Source organism: Chaetodon auriga, chromosome 9 (genome assembly GCF_051107435.1).
Source record: "Chaetodon auriga isolate fChaAug3 chromosome 9, fChaAug3.hap1, whole genome shotgun sequence".
Classification (NCBI taxonomy): Eukaryota; Metazoa; Chordata; class Actinopteri; order Chaetodontiformes; family Chaetodontidae; genus Chaetodon; species Chaetodon auriga.
The window spans coordinates 22,128,207-22,153,184 of record NC_135082.1 but is presented as its reverse complement, the minus strand read 5'-3'; the positions used below and the strand labels follow the sequence as shown (position 1 = coordinate 22,153,184).

At 42.9% G+C, this 24,978-nt stretch overlaps 2 protein-coding genes across 4 annotated transcripts in view; one reads left to right on the top strand and one right to left on the bottom strand.

Annotated features, from left to right (window-relative positions):
• Positions 1-1,028: 1,028 nt before the first annotated feature.
• Positions 1,029-10,669, bottom strand: maea (macrophage erythroblast attacher, E3 ubiquitin ligase). 2 transcript variants are annotated; one of them, XM_076739498.1, is made up of 9 exons: positions 10,579-10,669; positions 6,314-6,496; positions 4,322-4,525; positions 4,113-4,235; positions 3,430-3,506; positions 3,136-3,244; positions 2,303-2,436; positions 1,837-2,032; positions 1,029-1,702 (listed from the first exon to the last, which is right to left on the bottom strand). In XM_076739498.1, exons 1-9 carry the CDS (start codon positions 10,645-10,647, stop codon positions 1,607-1,609), a joined length of 1,191 nt encoding a protein of 396 aa, XP_076595613.1. In that variant the 5' UTR covers positions 10,648-10,669; the 3' UTR covers positions 1,029-1,606. The 2 variants fall into 2 exon arrangements, with proteins under 2 accessions (XP_076595613.1, XP_076595612.1); XM_076739497.1 differs by lacking the exon at positions 10,579-10,669 and adding an exon at positions 9,483-9,617.
• A 1,475-nt stretch (positions 10,670-12,144) lies between these two features.
• The window catches only part of LOC143325639 (C-terminal-binding protein 1), a 28,105-nt gene continuing 15,271 nt past the window's right edge, over positions 12,145-24,978 (top strand). Inside the window, exon 1 of one of the 2 annotated variants that reach the window (XM_076738854.1) lies at positions 12,145-12,188. In XM_076738854.1, the coding sequence (XP_076594969.1) occupies positions 12,182-12,188 (7 nt within the window). In that variant the 5' untranslated portion in view covers positions 12,145-12,181. Of the gene's footprint in view, positions 12,189-18,138; positions 18,554-24,978 lie in introns of those variants that run through there. The other variant, XM_076738853.1, reaches the window with a different exon arrangement.

The following is a 24,978-nucleotide window of genomic DNA, read 5'->3' as shown; positions in this document are numbered from 1 at the left end:
ATTTGCGCATTAGTTGTCGCTGAAGATGTGTGTATATTTTGCTCTGATCGCAGTCCATCCAACGTCTACATCAAGTTTTCAGTCACAGAGCACGAGTTCATGTCTACAGATGAGCTCAGGAGTTTGCAAGAAAGGCAAGATTGTTAAAACCGACCATCTCATTGAGGTCTTGATCCTGCTTCTTAATGCAGCTTTCAAATAAATGCTGGGATGTGTATGGACCTACATGAAATGCTGAAAGTTAGTGTCCTTTTATACTATGCAAACCCTGCAGTGTTGGTGCTGCAAGCAGCTTTAACAAACAGAGTACAAGACTGAGACAAATGTCAGCACTTGTTCATTGTTGGAAAAACAGTTATGCAATTAAACTATTATGGGCAGTATTAAATGAACTAAATATAAGTTAAGTGAAATGTAGTCTCAGGTAGGTGAAGAAGAAAAAAATCAGCTGAGGAGAACTGAAAATGGCAAACCTCACACACAAAAAGGAAGACAGTTTGTTTAATAATAATCCAAAAAAAACATCAGAGATGGTCATCTAGTTTGAATATTGCGTAACTTTCATTATGGTAGTAAATACACCATAATAAATATTACCAAGTCCGTTGAACTAACTTCTTCCTCAGAAATGAGAAGCTGTACTAGGCAACCAGTTAACTTGAGGATACTGTGGGCTTCATCCGGTTTAAAGCACCCAAGAAAGGACTTGTTCAGTTCACACACAGCAATCTTCGTAGAAGGTTAATCTTCGTTGTCGTTACTTGTCCCCAAAACCACTGACTTTATAATACATGAGGATGATCAGGTCCTATCTAATATTTACATCTGAAAAGGAGCCCACTGTGGCAAAAATCAGACTGTGGTTTCACAGCTAAGGGGGCATGAAATGCAGAAAGGTAGGCAGTTTAAGGAGGCATTTAAGACATTACCCTCCCCACCCCCCAACAATCCACCAGATGGCTAGAAGACAAAGGGTGTCAACAGCATGCATCACAGAATGAGATGCTACCATGTGACCAGGAAGCCAGCCGTTTTGGAAGGAAAAAAAAAAAAAAAAAAGGCCAAATCTTGTGTGTTCATGGTTAATGGAGCAAGTTAACACAATCTTTCTGCATGTTGAAGTAACAAAGGAACACCACTAGTGAGAGGAAAAAGTCAAAGTAACCTCAACAAGTTTTTATTTGTAGTAAAATCAAATATCTACCTAGCAGTTTTTCACCCCCCCTCCCGGCCCTTTCCTGTGGCCCTAACCACCAGAGTGAGGGCCTGTAAAATAATGACAATGTTGATAGTCCATGTGCTTGAATGGATCAGATCACACACACTTGTTATCTAGCCACATCTAAAACAGTCTGAAAGGAGAGGAGTCCAGTTTCTGTATGATAAAAAGGGAGGGGGGGCGGGGAGGGAACGGGCAAACTTGAGTTGATCATGAATGGGGAGGGGGGCGGGGGTGTTGTGGGAAATACTGGGTGTGTCTCGGGGGGGATGAGAGGGGCACTGGATCACAGCTCCACGGGTGGCTCTCTGAGGAGGCCAGGTCACAGGTGATGAATGATAGGCCGTATACTATCACGTTAATTCTCAGACGGGTTGATCTGAGTGATCACATGATGTAGACCTTCTCAGCCTGAGAGAAGTTGAAGACTTCTTTGGTTCTGGGACACACCACTTTGTCATCTTGGCGGATGGACAGAAGCGACTGGAAGAGACAATGAGCAGAGGATAATATATCAGACAGAAAGACAAACATTACAGCTTTATGCGACCTTTTCTTGCTTCCGTACGGCATTTCAAAGTGCTCTTGGCAGCAGTTCAGCTTTGGCGTGTACTCACGTTGTAGCCGTAGACATATCCATTAGGAAGCATCATTGGAGGGTTGTTTTCATTCATGACCTCTCCGGAGATCTTACAGACTAGTCTGGAGTTGGCACAGTGGGCCATGGGTAGTGGTTGGGCCAACTTGTTGAGAGATTTACTGCACACTGGGCAGTCTGGGTTCTTTGAGGTACCATCTTCCTTGTAGCACTGACTGGAGTGGACATGGAGGTTAAGGACCAAAATGACTCAGTGCATGACGTTATTGTGGGTCAATCAACACACTTAAAGTTTATTATTAGGCAGCACTGCAGTGATCAATACCCCGTATTAAACATTAAACTACCCAGCCACACACACATACCCCAGATACAGCAAAACTCCCTTCATCTTGTTTTTATTACATGTCATTTTGTTTGGCTGTGGAGATTAAATCCAAAGGGCTGATGCAGCTCATTATTGGAAATGAAGTAAGGTAGGATACGGTGTCTTGATGGCAGACAGACCAGCCTGCAGGGTGATAGTGAAGACAGAGTTGTTTCCCAGCTGGTGCAGTCTGTAGTTGTCATATCGGAACTGCTGGATCAGCATCTTCCAGCGGGCTGGATCCAAAAGATCCTGATGGAACAGTAAGAAGAAGAGACAGCAGAGAGAGTTTTACAGCCATTCAAACTCAGACTGCAGGCTCAGTCACTTCTTCCTCTGAGAACAGACAGACAACAAGGTGCAGACTCTCCTCCACATGTCATGTTTATTCCAATACAGACTTTGCCCCAAAGTGAGGGCAGTTTTCTCTATTTGTTTCCAAAGATGAACTGATAACTGATTTCAACTTTGCATTGAAAGAACTTGACAATGTGGCTATAAAAGTGCAGCTATGCAAACACGTTGGCAGAGGACAGAGATTCTAAGTGAGGCTTCTGTCACAAAAAGATGGATAAATGTTGTCACACATTGATCTCCTTTGTATTTGTCTCTTAGAGGATTTTTCAGTGGAAGTTCAAATGTAAAAATAACAACACTGCTACTGAAAGCTGCTACACTAGGACAATTTTACAAGAAGCCCAACAGGTAACTGAGTTTATTTTCTTAGAAGAGAACACAGCCCTCTAGTGGCCAGACTGTTGCTCTAGCACTTCTATTCTAATTGTCTTTCAGTGTGTTTTCTCGTAATAATAATTTAATAAAATTACTATGAAAATACTGGAAACCCAGATGAGTGTACTATAATATGACTTGGTTGAATGTCTGTGAAAAGGGTCTGACCAAATAAACTTCCATACATGTACATACTTAGCCTGGGAAAGAGGTTTTTACCTTGTATGGGGAGATATGTGTATCTGATGGGAAGGCCAGCATGCCCATGACCTGCCGAACCTCATCCAACTGTCCACCTTCTGCTTGGCTGAAGTGCTTCCTTGCATGTCTGACACACACAGAGACAGACACAAGATCAGTGGATGATGTGTTTGTTTAGGTGGCTTGAACAATAGTTAAAATCAGGAAAAAGTTGAAGTTAGTGGATGGGAGTTAAGACAAAACAGCTGAAATATCATCATTACATATGTTTATAAGCGTGTGTGTGTGTGTGTGTGTGTGTGTGTGTATTACCTGACTGCATCCATGCGTTTGTTTTGTCTGATGAGCTCAATGAACTCCTGGATTCTCAGACTGAACTCAAGACAACTCTGCCAAAGAAACAGAAGATGTCAGGAAGTTTAAACCACAAGTGCTGCAAAATCTTCACTGTTTCTATTCTGCCCTTCACGCAGTTGGAACTACAGTTGACCTGTATGCGTCACTGAGCTTTGGAACTAAACCAAACCGAAAATCACAAATTCTTTCATGACAAAGAAAATCAAAGACATTTTCCATAGTGCCAGCAACCCGAACTTTGACTAAGCGTGACTATTCAGCCATGTATGCAGTACGAGGTTGACTCTCAAAGTAACGAGGAAGATTATCGTGCCTTTGGCAGAGGTCTGTGCTCTACTGAGTACTTTCTGGTTTAATAGGATCATGTTAGGATTAACACTTTAACTTGCCAGTAGGGCAAAACACCCAGGAGGAGTAATTAAATCTTAACAGGTCTGTTACTGTGTACACAGCGTTACACTGCAGATTCTTGTTTGTACAATACATAACATGCAGAACCAACAAGCATTTGTCCACATACTTCTCCTTTATATATTTGACTTAAACCTATGAAGTAAATTTCTGTTTGTCACAGACATGGCTTCAGAGTCTACTTCTTGGATTGGTGAGGTGGAATTTGACACGTGTAAATGAACTACCTTCATCTTGCGGAGACGGGATTTATTGTCATGGCACCAGGCTAAGCAAGTGGCCGTCTCCTGCCTCTCCAGAGACTCCTCCACCTCCTTAGCTGTGAGGAACATCTCAATGTTGACCAGATCCTTCAAATACAGGAGAGTGGATGCATTAATAGAAAAGACATACATCAGAAAAAAACGGACAGCACTGGTAAAGAACTGACAGTTACCTCTATACCGCTCTGTCTGGCCAGTTTAACAGCTGTGTTGTAGTAGCCGCAGCGCAGCAGATGCTCCACCATCATGCGGTCCATGCGTTTCTTCTTCCACAGGTTGACTGAGGCCGGCTGGTCGCTGCTGTGCTCCTTTAAATGCTCGATGCGACGCTTACACAGCTTGGCACTCTCGTCTTCTGCTTGGATGGACTCGGCAGCCTACAGGTCAAACACACATCAAGGTGTTCGCAGAAAGCTGAATATGCATCACGCAAAACAGAAATGTAAGCTCAAACTGACGGGCATTCAATACCCATTCTTATAATGCATCAAAATTGCTGGATTTCCTAAACGAAGGAGCTCAAGTTTTCACAATCTGAAACAAGACCACAAGACTTTTCAAAGCGTGACCATTGCTGAGGGCAGGCCAGGCTGAACAGCTGCTTCCTGTTCTGTGGATTATGTGATGGAGGAAAGTTGGGTGAGGGATCAGACACACTGAAATGCATTCCCATTGTTGCACATTACATTTATATGAGAAAATGAAGTGACATAGCAGTAAGGAAACACTGATGTGGAGTCATATTGTACAGCAGATAATTGCATTCCTATGTGCACTGTTCCATGCATGCTGCCATTTTAGATTTACTTCAACATGAACTCTGCGGTTAATTCACCGTTTTGTAGCATTATGCTAAACTCTCATTTTCATGTTTGATTCTTGACTTCTGGACTGCTTTTCTCTACACCTGTCGGACCAGTTTTGGCTCAACATAACTGGGGGGGTTGTTGTGTCGAGTATGACCCAGCCTTCGACCCAATGAATGCAGGGTTTATATGTCACAAAGTTCCTGCTGGACAGCGTGTTGGCACGGAGGACAAAAGAGCTGCAGAAGTGTGTTTTGATCACTTGTTTTCTGCTGTTTTGGAAAGGCTTGATAGAGGAACCAGCCAGGCAGCATTCCACCACTGACAAACACGATCCACCAAGGCCACAGTTATGCCATTAGAAAGAAACCACAGCCACAAAAAGGTGCTTTTCTCAACAGGGGGAAGTAATGTGGCCTCTTCCTGAGGGGAGATCTTGTTTGTAGATGAGATACAGCTGGTGGTGCAAGTAAAAGTGCCAATACCAGTGACTGGATTTTTAGTTGTGAAGAGCTGGGTGAGTGTAAAGTTTTCCCAAATTTATAGCATTTATCTCTTCTCAAAGACAAAGTGCGTCTCTGTCTCACTCAGGAGCTTCTAACTGGGTTGACTTGTAAGATGGGGATGTCTTAGCCTTACGCACACTAATGCCAGATTTTGAAAATGACCTCCAAAGTGGTTACAGCTGAAATCACTGGCCTTGAAATGTAGTATCAACAGTCAAAACAGCGCCTACAAACACAGACATGATTGTTGCAATAAGCCCTCCATAAACATAGCTGGCATAGTTGCACTTAACCGCTGTGTGAAGCCAACTTTATGTTGCATCTGATTATCTCTACAATCACTATTTTGAAAACAGAAATGGCAAGATACAATAATTTCAACACCTCTAATGGCAAAATAAGTGTGATTATGCACAGAGGGTAATTGGCTGTGTTAGTCAAAAGTACCTATCATCAAACCACACTGAACAGAAAATGGCGGTAATGAACCATGTTCTTGTTTGTCAACCATAATTAAACTAAAAGAGAAACGTGAGGAAGAGATTAAGTGTTCTGGGTTTTCTTTATAATTCTTTATTCACTGTGACATGAGTATCTAAAAACACTGCTAAAATCTTTCTGCTTTGGTGTGCAGACAACCCTCCTGATGTATGTAATTCCAATCCTTGTACAAAAAGGAAATAGACTCACCAGCAATTGTGTGTGTTTGTACATACAGTAGATGTTTCTATGCATGTACACGTGCATAGAAATATCTTGACATTTACTGTACAGTGAATAAAAATGCTTCTCGAAAGTTTGAGAGGACATTGCTGTGTGAAAGTGTGTGTATGTGTACATCTGTATCCCTCACCTTCCTCTTCAGGGCACTGAGCTTCTCCACCACGCCATCCAGCAGTGACACCACGGAGTCGACCACCGGGAAGCTGCTCAGCGTCTTCTCCAGCTCTGCAACAACCATCGTCACGTGACTTGTCTCCCGGTCAATGTTCTTCTGAGCCGCCCTGAAACGTTTATTCAGAGTCTCGTAGGGGACCTGCGACGACAAAACCACGGGACACTTATCTCAGTGTATCAGGCGTTCAGGTTTATCTGTGGTAAAGAGCAAGCACACAGCTCTGTACAGCAGCATGTGAACATAACTTCTAGCTAATAAAGGTTTGTATTTTACAAAAGGTAAAAGGTTGTTTGGAACGTTGATCTGCACTGAATATTGTACAAAGTGTTGCGTGTTTGGATTACTTTAAAGCAAGCAAAGTTGTTTGCATAGATTTCCTGTTCTTACTAGAGCAAACACAAACAATCACATACAAATTAGGAATAAACAGTTTATCCAAATACTGTTAATTTCTACTCATTACGATGACAAAAATCACTTTCCAATACATTAAATAATATCTTTGTCCCGTGCAGTTAGTGTGTCTTTGTCACCAGCAGCTGGGATGAGATTACCACTGTCAGCAGTGTGCTCTATGATGCCCTGTGAACCGTCCTCCAGCAGCCTCATTTCATGACATTTCTGCAGCCTGAGTCCAAGAACTTCTCAACGGAAACAAATTAAAGGGAGAGGCGGATGACTGGAGCCCACTGTTTCACACTGCAACAATGCTGGCTTTCTCGCCACTGTTATTTACAGAATATTTGATGATTGCTCCACTGACTTTCAGACAGTATTCTGTTGGTAAGAATGTCTACTGCATCTGTAATGTGTACTGAACCAACCTGAACCTTGTTTTTACACAGCGTTTTATAGATTTGCACCAAAACTACTGGATATTATAAAGAAGCTTATCGCATGTTTCACCATTTGTGCTGTGAAACCTACTAAATATGCAATGATCTATGCTTGTTCTTTTTAGAACAGGAAGCTACAGTTCATAGACTTCAGTGGTTGTGGCACATACAGTATACTGAATACACACATAGGAACATTCAGAAACCACATCGTTATCACAGAGCACCCTGAAACTATGAGATCTGTATTCAGCAAGAACCAAATCTATAATCAAACTTAACAGTACAGTGCTCTCCCCCCTTGTACTACAAGATGGCTTTGCAGATACCTGAGCACCAGTTTGACCGTTGTGATTCCTTCTCTTTGATACTGCACTAAAAACAAGAGGAGAGCTTTGATCCATTGAGGCTCGTTTTCTGTTAAGTTAAAGACAAATTAATTTCACAGACCACTAACAGTGGAGAGGGAAATTATGCAAACCTGCCACAAAACATAACAGAGTAAAGAATATAGTGGCTCTGCTGGAATTATCATTGTTATTATTAGAATCCAGCTCTAATTTTGCCAAATTCAAGTCCAGAGTGAGACCCTGGGATTCAGATATTTAAATTGTGCCACAGAACAGTTTTGTATGTGCTAGTAAATATTCATTAATGTCCTGCTGAAGGAAACAGGGGCCTTATTCTGCTCAGGAATGAGTATGGCCACTGTATGAGAGAGAGAAGATGGAAAAGGCATTTACGTCAGCCTGCAGCATTTTTTTTTTTTTTTCCATTCTGGGGGCTACATCATGGTCACAGTTTGCCTCTGACACATTTTACCGATCAGCGTTTGATTTATAGTAAGTTTGCTAAAGATCAGCAAATTAATAAGGGGTCATAAAACGAAGGTGTCAGTAGCCAGATACAGTACATGCTGATGATTACAGTCGACATGTCGAGAAATCAGTTAATCAAATACACATTGAATTCCCACTTTATGCAAACAAGACTGAGCAATATAACACTATAGATCTTAGAACCATTGAGATTATGTCACTTGATATAGTCTCTACTGAAGTAGCTATGTTTAAAATGACAAGAAATGTTGTAAATCAATGAGCACAATGTGATGAAGTGCTTCGACTTTGCAGGTATCTAATTCACTGGATCAACTACAACAGCCATTCAAACCTGGATATTTTATCTGTAAACACTTTCTCCAATAAATTTCCAGGAAATTTACCTTATGATATTGCTTTAGATGTTTTTTGCTTTTACCAGATAGTTGAAACAGGGGGTGCAGGCTGAAAACACTCATACACCGAGATGATTATAGTTTAAACATTAAAAACTGAGTTGCAAGTAACAAATTTGGCTCATTTTTTGTTGTTTTTGCTTCAAATGTAATAAACAATAATAAATATTTTGTAGAAACAGCCTCTTTCTGAACTTAACTGGTTACTAGATCACAAATATGGTATCACTCTTGTCTGTAAATCCATGATTTCCTGGACAGCTGAACATATCATGAACACATTTCAGACGTCTATTACGACGGCCAGGATGACACTGTGTGAGGGTTTTCTTTCATGATTTGTTGGGAGGTGGCTCACAGCAAGAGACATCTTCAAGCCCACCCCAAACAGTGTACATTACTCAGTAATGATAATTTGAATTACTATAATCATTATAATGCCTTAGGTAATTTTAGCAAGTCTGAATAATTTTGACCTGCCTTGAATAGAGAAACATGATCTGATGTATGCAGCATTACAATGTCATTTGACTCTAATGGGCTTTTATTTTCATTCCTGTTAATAACTATAAACCACTGGCCAACATGAGATTTTGGTCATAGTTACAAAGCAACAGCATATACCCACAGAAGTAATATAAATGTCAGGGTTAGCATTTCCTTTAAGAATGCCTGTGGTAACCCCTACACTGATCTGACTGAAAAATGTCCAAAAATATCCCCAAGGACATAACATTCAACACATCCTGTGCTGTGTTGGTATTCCTCAGTCTCTGTGTCAAGAGACATTATGATATTATAATTCTACTCAATATAGCTCAAAATGTAATCAACACTGCTCTCCCCCAGCTGTAGACTCCCATTTGATGCCAATTATAACCATCAGCCCTGTCTTAAAATGGTGCCCACCATCCTTACTGCAGCATCCAAGCAAAGACAGACATATCCCCAAACCACAGCCATGCTTTCTGAAGACAGACAGATCTTAACATCGCCAACAATGCAAAACGCCACGTTATATCCATCATGGCAGCATCATACCATTACTTACCACGCGAAAGCTGTCAGTGCATTGCTGCTCACAAACGTGCTTTATATGACGACGCTTGCTTGCTGTGTGAGACGGCTGAACACAGGAAGCAGCCCGGACTTGTTTCAGCTCGTCTTTTAGCGGTGGTGTCGCAGTAACGTTATGTGGAATGGAGGAACTGTACGTGTGTGCGGCGGCAGGCTGTGATTTCTCTCGCTGGCCATTTTGAAGTGCAGAGAGGCAGCAGCAGCAGCAATCTGATGACACTGCGCTAACTCGCAGGACTGATTGTCTGTCTGACAGCGTAGCGCTACGGGCTCTCCCCCACTGATTTCAGCCGAGCCATCTTCCAGCCAGCTACAATTTGCATGCTCGACGTTACGTATCTGGTAGGCTGCTCATCTTTTGCGCCGACAAAGATGGCTAATACTGGTTTTACCACAGCAAACTAGCTAGCAGGCCACTCATGCCTGCCAGCCATTTCTCTGACGCCGTGCTTGGTTGTTGAAGGGATGAGCAACCACGCTGCTTACTACACGTTTATCTGTATCGTTTATATCAAAATTTACCAAACTTTGACTGCCAAACGGTTAAATGCCCAGGTAAGCGTGACCGTTAAATTCCTTAACGTGCACACACACATAGACGCACACTGACTGTGATGTCACACAACGAGCGAACGTTAAATTTAATGCCACGTTAGCTAACCTGCGTATGTAGCATTAACTGACATGTCATAAGTAATGTCAAAAGATCACTTAGTAGAAAAAACCAACAGGGTTTAACTTAAGCTAGCAGCTCGGAGGCCCTCGACACTTTTGGCGTCAACAATAAGAACTCGTTACGGCAATAGACGGCCGGCCAACTAGCCATCACCTATTACTACTCATCGGACTGCCTGATCTTTGCTATAGCTGCTCAAACACAGGTAGTTAGTGGACGGTGCTACCTGGCTAAGCTAGCACAGCTAACGTTACCCTCCCTGTCAAGTGCGCTAGTCTCGCTATCAAATTAACTAATAATCACCATTTTTCAAAAAGCCTCAAACACATCGTCTGTTTTGGACACGTCAGAGTTGTTAGACAATTACTATGTGCCAGTTTCAATTTTTGTTTACCTTCAGGGTGGGATATTCTTGGACTTTGAGAGCCATGGAGAGTTGAGATGCTGTCTCTTGCACCGCCATCTTGGTTTTGTGGTTTTCTTGTGGTTGTTTGTGTTTTTTTCTATCCGTTCAGAATGGCCTTGGTGCTCACTACCGCCACCTGGTGACACGGTGTCAGTACTGACGGTGTGCGAGGCGCTTTTTAGATGTTTCAGATGCAATTCTTTATTGAAGTGGCATCAAACTGAACTTTTTTGTTGATTCAAGGTGAAATGCAGCATGCTATATGTTGTTACCGACAAAAAATATCAACACAAGATGCATTTAGTCACTGTTTTGCAGCTCTCCTTCACATCACATCCTCTTCATGAGCACATTTCAACTTGCCAAGGTTCAAATTTCATTTGTCCCTGACCACTCCAAGGACCTGTCGTCCACATCGGTTCATAAGACGAGAAAGTTATACAGTTTTACCTGCCCACTCATTTCTATCCATAAGCAATGTGGCACCAAAATCTGCTGTAAAATGTTTCTGTAATTAAATCAAACACTGCAGTAAGCAGTGTGTGCTTGTTGTCCTTAGGTCTGCTGTATTTGAGCATCCACCTCAAGCAGAGGTGAGTTTGAGCCGTATCAATCACTCCCTACATTTACATAGAAATAAGATTCCTGTTATCTCAAACAGCAAATCTGTTTGATAAGACTTTATTGATCCCACACCGAGGAAATATAGGATCAGGTTTGAAGATAGAGACCAGAGGCCAATACCAGACAGAATAGGCAACATAAGCAGGGAGTGTGAGGGTGAAGTGATTAGCTTTTTTGTGACAGAAAAGGAATCAACAACAATTTTGATAAGTAATGATAACAACAACAATAATTGGTTAGTCATCGATGAATAAAGAATACATAAAAATAAGCGACTGAAAATGTCATCCTGGGCTCTAAGAAATAGTGATCAGCATTTGTCATTATTTTTTTATGTTTCATAAACATTTTTTAGATAAATGAATCGACTAATCAACTATCAATTGAATAACCGTCAGTTGGAGTCTTGGTGTAGTCCACAGATCTAATGATACACATCAAAATATCCATTCATCAAGTCAATAAAATCTCATGTGTATGGGAAGTTGCATGGAAAGAGATGTTTTTTTTTTAAAAGTTATAATTTACAAATGAAAAAGCAACACCATTAGATATTTTAAGACATCACCTGAAATAAAGTATAAAAGCTATGACAGGAAGAGCATTTTTTTTATATATCACAACATTTCATTCCACTAATCATGACCTTATTTAAAAAGCGACCAAAGTAGAACACGTATTGTTGAATTTCTAGTCTTTTTAGATATTTAAAATCCAGGTTACAGTCCAGTGAATCCCCGCACACCCGCTCCACGGCCACATTTCTTTTCCTGAGTGATCGAAAGCACCCTCCCCCCAGCCGCGGTGAACATATTGCCATTGGCCGCTGTCCAGTGCCAGGCTGTGCTGATTGGCCGGCACATGCTATAATCGCTTACAATTGGCCCATTATCTGCTGCATGCCCCACCCCCCCTCCACCCGGCATTTGGAACAAAGTGGAGCAGTGGACACACAGAGAGGAAGGTGATGCAAGGTTTGTGATGCATTTTGGGCCCCATATCAAGTGCTTCCTGTGTGTAGTGCGTGTGTGTGTGTAGTGTGCCAGTGTCTATGTGTGTAAAAACGCGCGGGTTTCTGTGATCGTAGCGGCTGCGCTTCCAGCTTGGCTCCGCACTGTGTTTAGGTTTTGCAGAGACAACTGTGCCAAGATAAATAAGGGGGTGGGATGACTCTGTGCATGTGTGTACTTACAGTATGAAGGCTTGTTTGTGTGTGGCTGGTGTTTGTTTTTTGTTTGTGTGTGTACAGTATGTGCGACAGGGGGACTATTAATTATTGATTATTGGCAGACAGATGCATATTTCTGCTTCTTTAACGAGGGATTTTATCACAGTGGTTGTTGAATGCTGCTGCAACTTATTGCTAAAAAGAAGCTATTGTTTAATTCTAAAGGACTCATTTCTGTGTGTGTATATATATATATATATATATATATATATATATATATATATATATATATATATATATATATATATATATATATATATATGTGGAAAAACCATAACTCATCACACATTTTCACTTTTCCTGTTGTTTACATGGGAGTATTTAGGTTTTATTTAAAATGATATGCTGTAATTTCTCCACCAAATTCAACATTTTCCGCTGAACCATGGCACCTCTTTACTTATTTGAACATTTTCTCAACTGTGCATTTAGAGAAGAACACATTTTTCTTTAGAATAAATTACTTTTTTCTTTGGCTTTAAGGCTCATATATATTATGTATGGCACACTGCAAAAAGCAAAATCTACACAAGATGAAGTATTTTACATCAAGGCAAAATAGGACCAGATAAATCTTCTTACCGACCAGTTTTATGTTGGAGCGTTTCTTTTTTTCTTTTTTTTGAGTGCTAAGTCAATTAATCGATCAATAGAAAAATGCACTCATATAGTAAATGGACTGCATTTATATAATGCTTTTCAAGTCTTACCGACCACTCAAAGCTCTCTACAACACAAGCCGGCACTCACCCATTGGACATACATTCATACAGTGGTGGCAGAAGCCACCACACAAGGCCTCTGGTTCAATATCTTGTCCAAAGACATTTCGACATGCAGACTGTAGGGGACTCCAGGAATCGAACCGCCGACCCTCTGACTAGTGGACGACCACTCTGCCTCCTGAGGCCTTTATTACAGTCGACAGTGGAGAGATTGAGTGGCACACGGCAATGAGCTCCGATCAGACCCGAACTGGCGGCGTTGCAGTTCGTGGTCGGCATCCCAACCCCGAAGCCACAGGAGCAACACGTTGGTAAAATTAACTTGTTCCAGCTTCTCAGATGTGACCATCTGCTGCTTTTCTTGGTCCTATGTGACAGTAAATTGAATCTCTTTGGGGTTTGGACTGCTGGTGAGACGGTGATGAGATTATTTGATAATAAAAATATTGGCAGCCCTAAAGTGTTCCGCGGTAAATGATGTTGTTATGATGAAGTAAAAATTGTAGAAGACTTTATATAAATGACACACAGCTATGGTTGATATTAGACGTTTTTAAAAGGGATTTCTCCTCTTCTCTGCTGAGGGAGGTGACTGCTTTGTCATCTCTAACCTAAAAATCATCCTGTAAGATTAATGATTCCTCTCCCTTTATCCCCCTCCTCCTCATCCTCCACTCCCTTGCCATCCTGCTAATTAGCTTTTTTACCGCTTTCCTCTTCCTATCTTCCTCTCACCTCATCTTTCCTTTATTCTCCCTCCTTTTCCTCATTCTTCTTCTCTGACAACCTGTTCCTCCATTCATCCCTTTTGTTTCTGTGCTGGTCCCACTGTATCTATTCCACCCCGTCACTCTTCCTCCCTCTGCTCCCTTTATTACGTTCCTCATACGGTACGCGTCTCCTTCTCCAGCAGATTAGATTCCTCGTTTCTCCAGTATCTGCTCTCTTCTCTGTAGTGGCATCCACATTGTTCTGTACCTCACTGTCAGTGTCGATAAATCCAATTTACTGTCTCTGTGTGCGCCTGCATCTGCACGTTCACAGTGAGCACGATGGCCACTCTTTCTTTGGAGCTACATTTAGAGCTGTAGTGTAAGTGTGCATCTGCAGCTCTGTGTGTGCATACATCCTCATTTCTTGTCATGCATTTGTGTGCCTGTGTGTGTGTGTGTGTGTGTGTGTGTGTGTTTGCACTTGCAGCTGTGTTTGTTTTGCACCATGCATACTTGAACCTGTACCATGTCAGTGCATTTGTTTTGCATGCACCTGCTTGTGTAAAATTAATTTCTCTATGCACAAGCTTGTATGTTTGCACATGTGCATATGTGCGTCTTTGTAATTTTATGTGTATGAGTGTGTGTGTGTTTGTCAGTGATAGCTCTAGGTCGAGCCAGCTGTCAGTCCTGATAAGTCCAGCGGTTGGGAGGCGTTAGTCGGGGCTGCTGCTCGCCTGGCCTCCGCTTGGTGGATCTGCTGAGAAGGAGCTGAACCATTAGACACGCTGCAGTGACTACACAGAGAGAGACGGGGTGGGAGGTGGGGGGTGTGGAGATGTATGGTGAGCAAGGCAGAGATGGAAAAAGACAGAGATGTGGGAATGCGTAGTGGGGGGTGATGGAGTGCGGATGAGATTGAGAGAGAAATTTCTGAGGGATGGAAGATAGAAAGCAAGATGGGCAGATGGAAGAACAGGAGGTAAACAGAGAGGGAGGAGAGAGGCAGGCTGAGGGGAGGTGAGGGAGGTAGATGGAGGGGGTGGGTGGGTGGTGGTAAGGAGAGGAAAGGGTGTAACTGTTAACGTCCACCCTCACACAATATATGTGTGACTTCTGGTTTGCACATGAAAGACTGAGGTGTGAGTTTAAATAAAGCGAACGTAAGGCATCTTTCTGCCTCCTGTGTCACCTCCTTCTCCCCTCACTTCTCCTCTGATCCCTCACAAGCAGCGTTAAATAATCAGCCGACCATGGCTTGTTCTTTTAATCTGCGGAGCATTTGTCCACCCCCCCCAAAGTCCAGATATTGTGTCCCCGCGCTGTCGGCTCCTCTCCTCATCCTTATTTAGAAGCACCGAATATGTTTCCATTTCCTTTATCTCCTGGGGAACATTTGTCTCCTGCGTGGCAAGAGGTGGCCGGAGTGAAGTTGTGATCCGCCCTGTCGACACGACAAATGTGTCAGTAGCTTCTCGCATTAGTGACTCCGTGTTGTCAGTTTGAATTTGGAATAACGAGTGAAGCTGGACCTGCATGCCGCACTTTACCTTTTCCTTGTTATACATGCAACTGGCACAGTTATATTTAGTGATTTAAGACGAGGAACTTGCAGCAGTACGACCCATGCCAGGTATAGTGTCATAGAGAGATTTGCCAATTGAGAAATGAATCAGTTTAGCTATTGAAATGGTATAATTGGTTCAGTTTAATATGTCATGGTTATTATGGCAAGACATCAGGCAGCTTCTAACAGCATGTGTCTTTCTGCACTGTGGAGCAAAATTTGGTGCATTACCCCCCCCCCACACACAAGTCTAAATCCCATATCAAACTATTAAAGTAGCTGCTGCGATTTGAACATTATTCATGCTTCAGCACATTGGTACATCTGTCTCGAATGTTATCAAAGACACATTTTGCCTGACTTTCTAAAAAGCTGAGGTGAGAAGAGAGAAACACGGCTGTTCAGAGTGGAAGAGGGCCATTCAAAAGGTGACTTCGAGTCAACGCGAGGGGCTTCCCCGCTCCACAGCTGCCTGCGATACACATTTGAAACTTCCCCCTTTGCCACGTGTGCTGCTGTGTGAATTTGGTGTGCATGTAGACATGGTGTCATGGCTCAGGCCAGCAGTAAACTCCACACACAGCTGCATTTGTGTGTACACTCTTACACATAACCGAAGTCCTGACATTTTTCACATTCACCGCCTCCTGTTATGGCGTCACCTGCAGCTGGTCAGAAATATCATGTGGCTCGTTTTCTGGACCACATGTTTTTGCTTTACCTTCACAGTTGTATTACTCTTAGCCTTTTGAGCTACGAGTGAGTCACGTCTTCTCCCCCATCTGGTGTGGACATCGTTAAACGAACACACCTCGAGTCACGGTGGCTGGTGGTGTTGGTGGTATTCGCCTGCAGCAGTCTAGCAGACAGCAGCCACAAGAAGCAGCAAATGTAATTTCGCTTTGAGCCTCACATTACATGTACCCTTGCTGACTTTTGATTAGGCATAATTCCCATCAGATTTCTTTCTTCTGACTCCGTGAGTGAGGTAAGAGCTTGTGACAAACCTAACAGCTGGAGAGGAGAGGCTGCAAAATTCCAGTTGGATTATTTTATCAGAGAGCTATCTGCTCTTTAAAGGGAGCCAGAATATCCGAGCACGGCCACGCTCCACTGTCTAAATAAAGCAAAAAACAAGGCACATCGCTCTTTCTCCTCCGAGGGCGAAGAGTCATTTTTAAGCTAAATCTGTTTTCTCACCGTGTCTCTAATGAAGCCAGTGGCTGGCAGGAATGACTGATGAGAACGGTGGGCGGTGGTAACGTATGACAAAGGTCATGATGAGTCAGCCCATCGACAGTGTTGAAAACAACTGTTCCCCTGACTCTCCACCTCTTTCTGGATTTGAGCAACTCGCCCATTGGCTGTCTGTGACATTTACCAATAGTGAGGATGTGATGTAACCATGATTGCTGTTAAACTAGGTTAGGGCTTGGCAGTTGGGGTGGGGTGGGGGGGGTCTGACGCTGCTTATATCATTGTGGTTATCAAGTGACCAAGCGTAGATAAGAGTAAATGTAACATCCCCACTGCAGGGATGGAAAGAGCCTGAGCTGGTCCACAGGTGTTAACCACACCAAAGCAAAGACATGGCAAGTTTGGTACAAGAGGAAAAGTATCTGACTAAAAACACACACATCAACAATCCAATACAACAAGAAGGGGAAGAGAAAGACTCAGAAATGTAGCTGTAGGCATAATGAATAAATGCTACAATCAAAGTAACATAATTGGCAAATTCACTGAAATATTAGGCCAATTTCTGAATGATCTATTGCTTGGAGCAGACTAAAGTATAAAAGTTAGCTTCCTATCTCTTACCATTTAAAATATATTTTAATATTTCATACCCGGAATAGTTTTTTGACAAAAGCGACGCATCATTTACAAGATGCCATATATCAACGACAAATAACAATCAGTCAAGTCAGCAACAGTTCTGTTCAATTCTGTCACAATAATAACGTTAGTAATCAGAGTTCTGCATGCTTTACATTACGATGATATCTTAAATAAACCAGATTATTCACCCACTCTGATTAAAATGAAGTCATACGTCTGTATTCATGCTTTGGTATGAGTGTTCGTATGAAAACGGGGAAATACAGCATATTTTACTCCGTAGAAATTCAGCATTATTCAGTCTTTAAGTGCCTTTTTTTTTAGTACTGTCAAGGTGTGAATTTAAAGGTCATCGGTAATTGAAGTGACTTTCTGAAGTCTGACTGTTCGAGAGAACGCCGACACACCCAGATCCCAGCTCTGAATTTATACAACTGCAGAAATGAACTTCTAAAGTGAAGCAGCTCAGTTTGGTCAGGGTTTGCCACTGATTACTCTTTTATTATATATATATGTCTTAAAAACACACACACACACACACACACACTCATAGTAGTATCACATGTTCTTGCTTAATACAATTAAGTTATCATGTAAGGCATCAGAGAGAACAAGTCTTTCCTCTCTTGCTTTTTAAATTGCATAACTCTCCTCTTCCTTTTCTTTTTTTCCTCCTTGTCGTATTTCAGGAAACAAAAGATGAATTTTTGCCAGCGTTAGCTCCTCCCCATTCCTGCTCTCTCTCTTACACACTCACACACACACTCTCTGCACTCTCTCTTTACCCCCCCCATCTCTTTTACACTTTCTGACCCTCCCGCTCCCATTAATGCAGCAGTGTTTGCATTCGGTGTGTGTGTGTGAGCGCTTTTTTCTCTTTTGGGTGACAGAGACAGAGGGAGACACGGAAAGACTTGCTGTGATAGAAGTGAGAGAGGGAGGGGAGGGAGGTAGCTAGAGACGACAGGGAGGGAGGGAAGGAGGGAGGGAGGGGTAAGACAGATAGAGAGAGCGGGCGAGCGAAGGGGACGGAAGGGAGGGGAGAGAGTGAGAGAGAAAAGAGGGGGAGCACATGTGTATGCTTGTCACTAAGGGGCTGGGAGAAGGACTGAGGGAAGCGAGGTAGCTGGCCGCAGCCGCCATATGCTGACTGGATTCCTGTTCATGTCTGCTGCGTGAAGACTGTAGGTTTCTGTTGTGCGCTGGCCGGCTGGGGAACACGCCATGGGAAGCTCACATCTCCTCAACAAAGGCATGCCTCTAGGTAAACAACCAGCACTCTGCTTTTATGTGGGAACTGTGCGCGTGTGTGTGTGTGTGTGTGTGTGTGTGTGTGTCTATGTGTGTCAATATTTATGAACTACAGTGTACATTATTCTGCCTTCCTCCTCCCCTCCCCCTTCCTCTCCCTTTTTCCGTCTCCTCCTCCTCCTCCTCCGTCTCTTCTTAATTTTCCTCTCACTCTGTTATCTTTTTTTTTTTTTTTTAAATCGCTGAGCCTCTCTTGCCACACAGGAATGGTTAGCCTTTTCTGTAGCTCCCTCTGTGTGTGTGCGTGTGTGTGTGTGTGTGAAGAGGCAAATCTCGGCTATTGAAGGCTGCTTGAACACCTCCATTCGCAGCGACAGAAATAGATCTCTCTCTCCTTCGAGGGCTAGCAAGGACATGACACATATTTCCCTTTCATTGTGCTTCTTTTCACGTAGAGCGCTTGCCTTCACACACACACACAAATGACACACACGCATGCACGCACACACACATTTAGGGAACTCAGCTGACATACATATTCAGGTCCACATAGCAACGCACACAGCTGGATTCACACACAGGTGACAGATGCACCTTATGATCCGGGCTGCAAAAGATTATTCTAGAAAACGGGATCAAGGTAGGGCTGCTGAGGAATAAGAAGGGGGGGGGGGTGTTGGGTGTGGAGCAGGAGGAGGAGGAGGGCGTGAGGATAAATGATCATCCACCCTAAGGCTGAATCATTGTATGTGTGGTCACCTTAATCTGGATCTGAGAGGCTGTTTCTCCCAAAAGGAGCCAGCGAGGGTCCGGACTGTAATCTGTGATGTCATCAACAGGCTGCGGGTTGTGTCTCTTGATGACATCAAAGATAAAGTTGCAGCTCTGATCTTTTTCCTCCTCTCCCCCCCTTTTTTTCCCCTCGCTTTGGGAGAGATTTCCACATCCGCCCTTACTATGGCCTAACAGCTCGAGAGTCCAAGGTCACAGGAAAAGCAGCTATGAATTATGGGTCAAAATTGATCACGGTGATGATCGCTGAGCCTTTAAGGGCTGCTTTAAGATCGGGTGATTGATGATGTGTCGATTCAAGATTTGATGTTCAGGTGTCCTGTGATCCGTGAGCGTTGAGTCGTGTCTGATCTGATGACAGAGGTCTCCTCAGATTTGAGGGACAGCAGACTGAAGTGGAATCGTCTTGTTCAGCTGAAGACTTGTTTGGGTCCTGACTTGTGTGTTTGAATGAGCTTATAAGCTGATTAAAAGGTAAAGAGTGATGTAATTGCGATGAAGAGCTCCAGGCAGTTTCCCACCAGGAGGTTCCATATAGACGTTTTATGATGTCAGAAATGAAGCAGAGCGCTCATGTTGTGACACGTTGCCAACCAAGAGGAAACCGCACTTGAAGGTACTATTAGTATACAAATCGTGAAGCACTCCACGACACAGACTAATTACAGGCTCGAGCAGCACTGAACTGACGACCTGATTCAATGGACTAATTGTTGTTTTAAAACTTTTTACAAACTTCAGATAACCAAAACACCACTGATCCGTTTTGGGAGTGTTCCATAGAGGTTCCACTTTATACTGTGTAAGTGCACTTGATCCTAGTAATACTAGTATTTTATTTATACATTTGCACCTACCATTGTACACACAAAAGACAAGGTAAATACTGATTTTCTTTATATTGCATTGCTGCGTTCGCATTTCAACTTGCACCATCATCTCGGACGAGCATTTGATTTAAGCAGCGTCTCATAAACCTGACTGGTACAAAAAAATAGACACCTAAGCAGGTATAATTGACAGCACTTGGAAATCCATAAAGCATGAAGCACTCAGCAAAGAGGCTGTGTGCTCTGAAAACCATTGAAAGGTTTAGTCTATTATACCTAATGCATACAAGAAAAAGCTTGAGCTGAGAGGTGAAGCAACAGTGAAAGACCAGCCGCCGCTGAAATCCTCAGCATTTTAATGCTTGACATACACACAGATGGCTGGCCAATGTAATACTCGGCAGTTACACTTAACTACTTGGAAACAACTTGTGCATTTTATTGAGAAACACTATTCACAAAGGGAAATGTAATTGAGAAGCATGACAGTCTAGACAGGTGGCTAAATAACAATGCTGTCACGAACAGAAGAAATAACAGGCCCACAGTGGAACATCCCAAAACAGCAATTAGTAGGTCGGCTGCAATTCAGCTCAGATCTTAATGAAAAGCACAAATTACTCAGAAACATCCACGGTATTATTCATTTCTATGACAGCTGGGTCCAGCGAGCGTGTTTTGGAGTAAGATCTGCAGCTGAAACCACTCACTCGGCTGGTGTCCGTGCAGCAGGCGCTCGGAGACAGCGGCCGCAAGCTCGGGCGGCTTTGCTGTTGATGTCATCGGACGCATTTAAATCCGTTCTCTGCACTAAAAGGCTCGTACAGCAACTAAACTGGAAGACTAAAAGTGCATGTTCTCATCTTGGCACACTGAATGCTCTCATCTAGAAACTACTCATACTCAGTACAGTAATAAACTATCATCAACTAACAGATCAACGCTAAGAAATTGAACAAACCTGTGAAATTGAATAATTTTTCACTTTGCTGGGGAAGCCCCTGTGGGCCCTGAGACGCCTGTCTGGGAATTCTTAATCTGTAATACAATAAACGCCTCATAGTCTCAATAATCCATTAATATCCAGAGTATCCAAACTGACCCCAATCCAATTGAACCTTCAAAGTGATTGTGACTTCCCTCTGCATATTAACAGTTAATCCAATATAGCAGGCCGACGGCCATACAATAATCCAGTTACAGCCTGTATTTACATGTAGTATTTCCTGTAGTACAAGTAATGCCAGTCGAAGCAAGTATTTCTCAACCTTTTTGGTTTGTGGCCGTTTACAAATCGGCAGCGCCTGCAGGTGACACCCATCACACTGGAAGTGCACAGAGCGGTGTGCAAAATCACCTTTTCAGAGTGAGAAACTGCTACAAAATCTACTGAAATCAACATATTTCTGAACAGAAATCATGTTTTTTTTTTCCTGATGGTGTGGAAAAACCTGCAATGTTGTAAAGTGTTCTGGTCTCTGATGCAGCACAGGGTGTGTGTGTGTGTGTGTGTGTGTGTGTGGTGGCTACCACTGTACAGCTGTATTGATCTAGACCTATGCAGTAGTTACTATAAAGCTGATTGTGCTTCCAGCCCATAACTGGCCCCCAGTCACCTTTTACCTTAGGAAGGAGAACTGCTATAAAATGGTGAGATCAGTAAATATGCTTGGCCTGTCAGCTCTGCTCAGACACAGAATTAACACACAACACAAGCTGCATAGTCAAACTTTGACTCTGACTTGGTCGCCGTAACAAAGAGCAGCTGCAAAACACCGTTTGAACACTGTTTCTGTTTTGCTGCTGGTGTCTTAGTTATGGGAACAAAAGGTGGACAAACCTGAACTGGCTTGCTGATACAATACATGCAAATTAAACCTGTGTGTATGTGTATGTGTGGGCGTGTGTGTGTGTGTATGTGTAAACAAGTCTGTGTGTGTGTGTGTGTTTGAGAGAGCACCTGCAAGGTGATTATTTTTCTGTGTAAGCACTTGTATGTATCATATATCATAAATCACTGCATATTAGACATGTCAACCTGCATGGATCGGTGTGCTGAGCATGCACCTGTATGCCTGTGTATGTGGGTGGGGCAGAGTGTGTGTGTGTGTGTGTGTGTGTGTGTGAGAGAGAGCATATGGAGGAGAGAGGACTGGTGGTGAGGGATATGTCTGTCTTCTCTTTCTTTGCTGAGAAGTGAAGTGTGGGTAGACAGAGGGAGAGACAGAAGACAAAAAGAAAGAATGAAAGACTGCAGAGACGTCGAGCTGGAGCTGAACACTCTGTACCTGGATACTCAGACGTTTTTAAGCGCGTGAACACAGCGGCGATATGAAACGTGGCTTTTCTCCCTCTTAGTGGGACAGACGGGACACGTGAGAAAAAAGGAAATGACAAGCAAGATAAAGAAAGCCCGGGGAATCGAGACCGAAATGAGAGATGGAGATCTGAAAATGAGGCAACGAGAGACGAAGGGAAGGCGAGATCGGCGGCGAGGGGGTGAAAGACGAGGATATGGGGGCTTTTTAACCACGCCATGTTGCTGCATGCCACAAGAGCCAGTCACATCATAAATCAGCCGTGCTGTGGCTCAGTGGTTGGTTGCTACAGTCGCAGGCGGCTGACTGATCACAGGTGCCGACAGCGACGCTCTTCTCTCTCTCGCACAGTGAAAAAATACAAAACACTGTAGCTGAAATGTGGATGTGTCACCTCGCCGGGGTTCACTTTCAGTTCAGTCGGAAAGGGGCCGAAAACAGATTTAATTCAGGAAGTCTTTTTCTTATTTGGCATTAACTGAAAATGTTCTGCCGTTTGTGAAATGCAGCTGAAACTGAAATATGGATCTGATGTGCTGGCCGTGAACAGATGATGCTCAAATTCAACGTAACACACACAAATCAGATTTATCCAGAGCTGCAACAATTATTTGTCTGATTTTGTCCGACCAAAAATTCAAAACCTGAAGATATTCACGTAATAATGATATAAAACAGAGAAAAGTAGAAATCCTCATTTTTCAGTCGATGGAACAATTGATATTTCTGATGGATTCAAAGTAAAACCCTGATTCCAAAGAAGTTGGGACGTTGTGTAAAACATAAATAAAAGCAGACTACAGTTTTACAAAGTGCTCCTCAGTAATATCCTTTATCCAATCGTGTGTTCAGAAAGTGGTGAACTTTGCTCCATTATTGCTTTCATACCCAATCATGATACTATCACCTGTTTACCTGTGGAATGTTCCAAACAGGTGTTTTGTCAGAAAGGATTATCAAATGATCTCATTCTGTTTTAGTTATGTTTTACACAGCGTCCCGCCTTCTTTAGAATCAGTGTTGTTTTCATCACTAATTGCAGCTAAATGTTTCCCTGATTAAAAGATAAATCTTTTGATCCATAAAATCTCAAAAATAAAGCCCAAAGTGACGTCTTCAAGTATCTTGTTTTGTCTAAATAGCAGTCCAAAATGTAAATGTACTCAGTGCACAGTCATATAAAGGCAGTGAAGTCTCAGATGTGAACAGATGGGACGAGTGAACTTTCGCATTTTTGGTTGAAAAATGACTCAACGCTTAACTGATTTCCAAAACAGTTGCTGATTATTTTCATGTCCTCTGACTAATGGATCAATTTACTAACACCGCTTTGCACTTCAGTGTTTGCCGTACCAAACGACCCCACAGATGCTCTGGAAATGAAACCCCTTGTTTTCGGAGTGTGCGCTGTGACCCGCTGTCATTGTGGTTCTTTAGCGTCGGTCAAAACCGACGACTCGCCGCTTGTTTTGGCAGATCGGGCTGGCAGACTTCCCGGTGACCTGAACGTTTAAAACACATGAAAATTGCTGATCTCTGACATTGTCTCTGTTGACTGACAGTCCGAAAACACTGTCTCCTTCCTCTGGGACAGAAATCCAGCTGTTCTCGTGAGCGGGTCAGTGACAGCTGGATGCAGGCAGGCTGCAGGGTTTTCCCACTGGCTCGCATGATTCAGTCCCAGCAGTCACTGGCAGATGTTTTTTTCCATCTCTAAATGTCACTCAAACGGCTTCAGCGTCATTTTGGTCTCATTACAAATTTTCTGAGGGAAGTTTCATATCGGGGGGGATGTCATTTAGCATCCCAGGCCCTTAAGCACATATTGCAAAGCAGAGCTGTTACTGTGCAGATGGTTGGTTTTAGCTGACAATTATTACCAACAAAACTTTCATTTTTCATGTCGCCTTGGCTGCAAAATCACTACAACTGCACTGCCTCAACATGTTTACCAAATACAGCAGTGGATCTGAATCAAGGCATAGTTGCAGAGAAACCCTGGAAAGATAGCTAGATGGCAAGAGCCGGAGCTGTGGCCCCCGCTGGCTGTGAAGAGGCCTGTTTGCACTGTGAAAGCTCCCAGCAGTCACCAAAGCCCGGGGCTATGGGGGGTAGACACAGAGAGAGAGAGAGAGAGAGTACTGAATAGACTGAGAGGGGGGGGGGGGGTAGAGATGGAAGAGATGGATGAGGTTTTAGAGTTTAGGAAGTGAGAGAAAAGTCTAAGCAATTATTTAATATAATGAGGAATTTAATGAGCGTTGAATGTGACTAGAAAGCGAGAAAATACATTAAATAAGAAGAGAGCGGGAGATAATGGCCATTTGAGTTTGTTTGATTCAGGGATTTCAGGGAGAGAGAGAGAGAGAGAGAGAGAGAGAGCGAGAGAGAGAGAGAGAAGGGATTCATATTTACAGTGTGGTACTGTGGTTTGTGTGTGTGTGTGTGGGAGAGAGGATGAACGGGTGTTTTATCATGTAGTACTACTCAGCAGTCAG

Excerpts from the sequence above, each read along its gene's own strand:
- maea (XM_076739498.1), bottom strand. The coding sequence starts at position 10,647 with ATGGCGGTGCAAGAGACAGCATCTCAACTCTCCATGGCTCTCAAAGTC. Across the intron at positions 4,236-4,321 it reads CCAGACAGAGCGGTATAGAG|GATCTGGTCAACATTGAGAT; the intron begins GTAACTGTCAGT and ends CTGTATTTGAAG. Across the intron at positions 1,703-1,836 it reads GATATGTCTACGGCTACAAC|TCGCTTCTGTCCATCCGCCA; the intron begins GTGAGTACACGC and ends TGTCTCTTCCAG.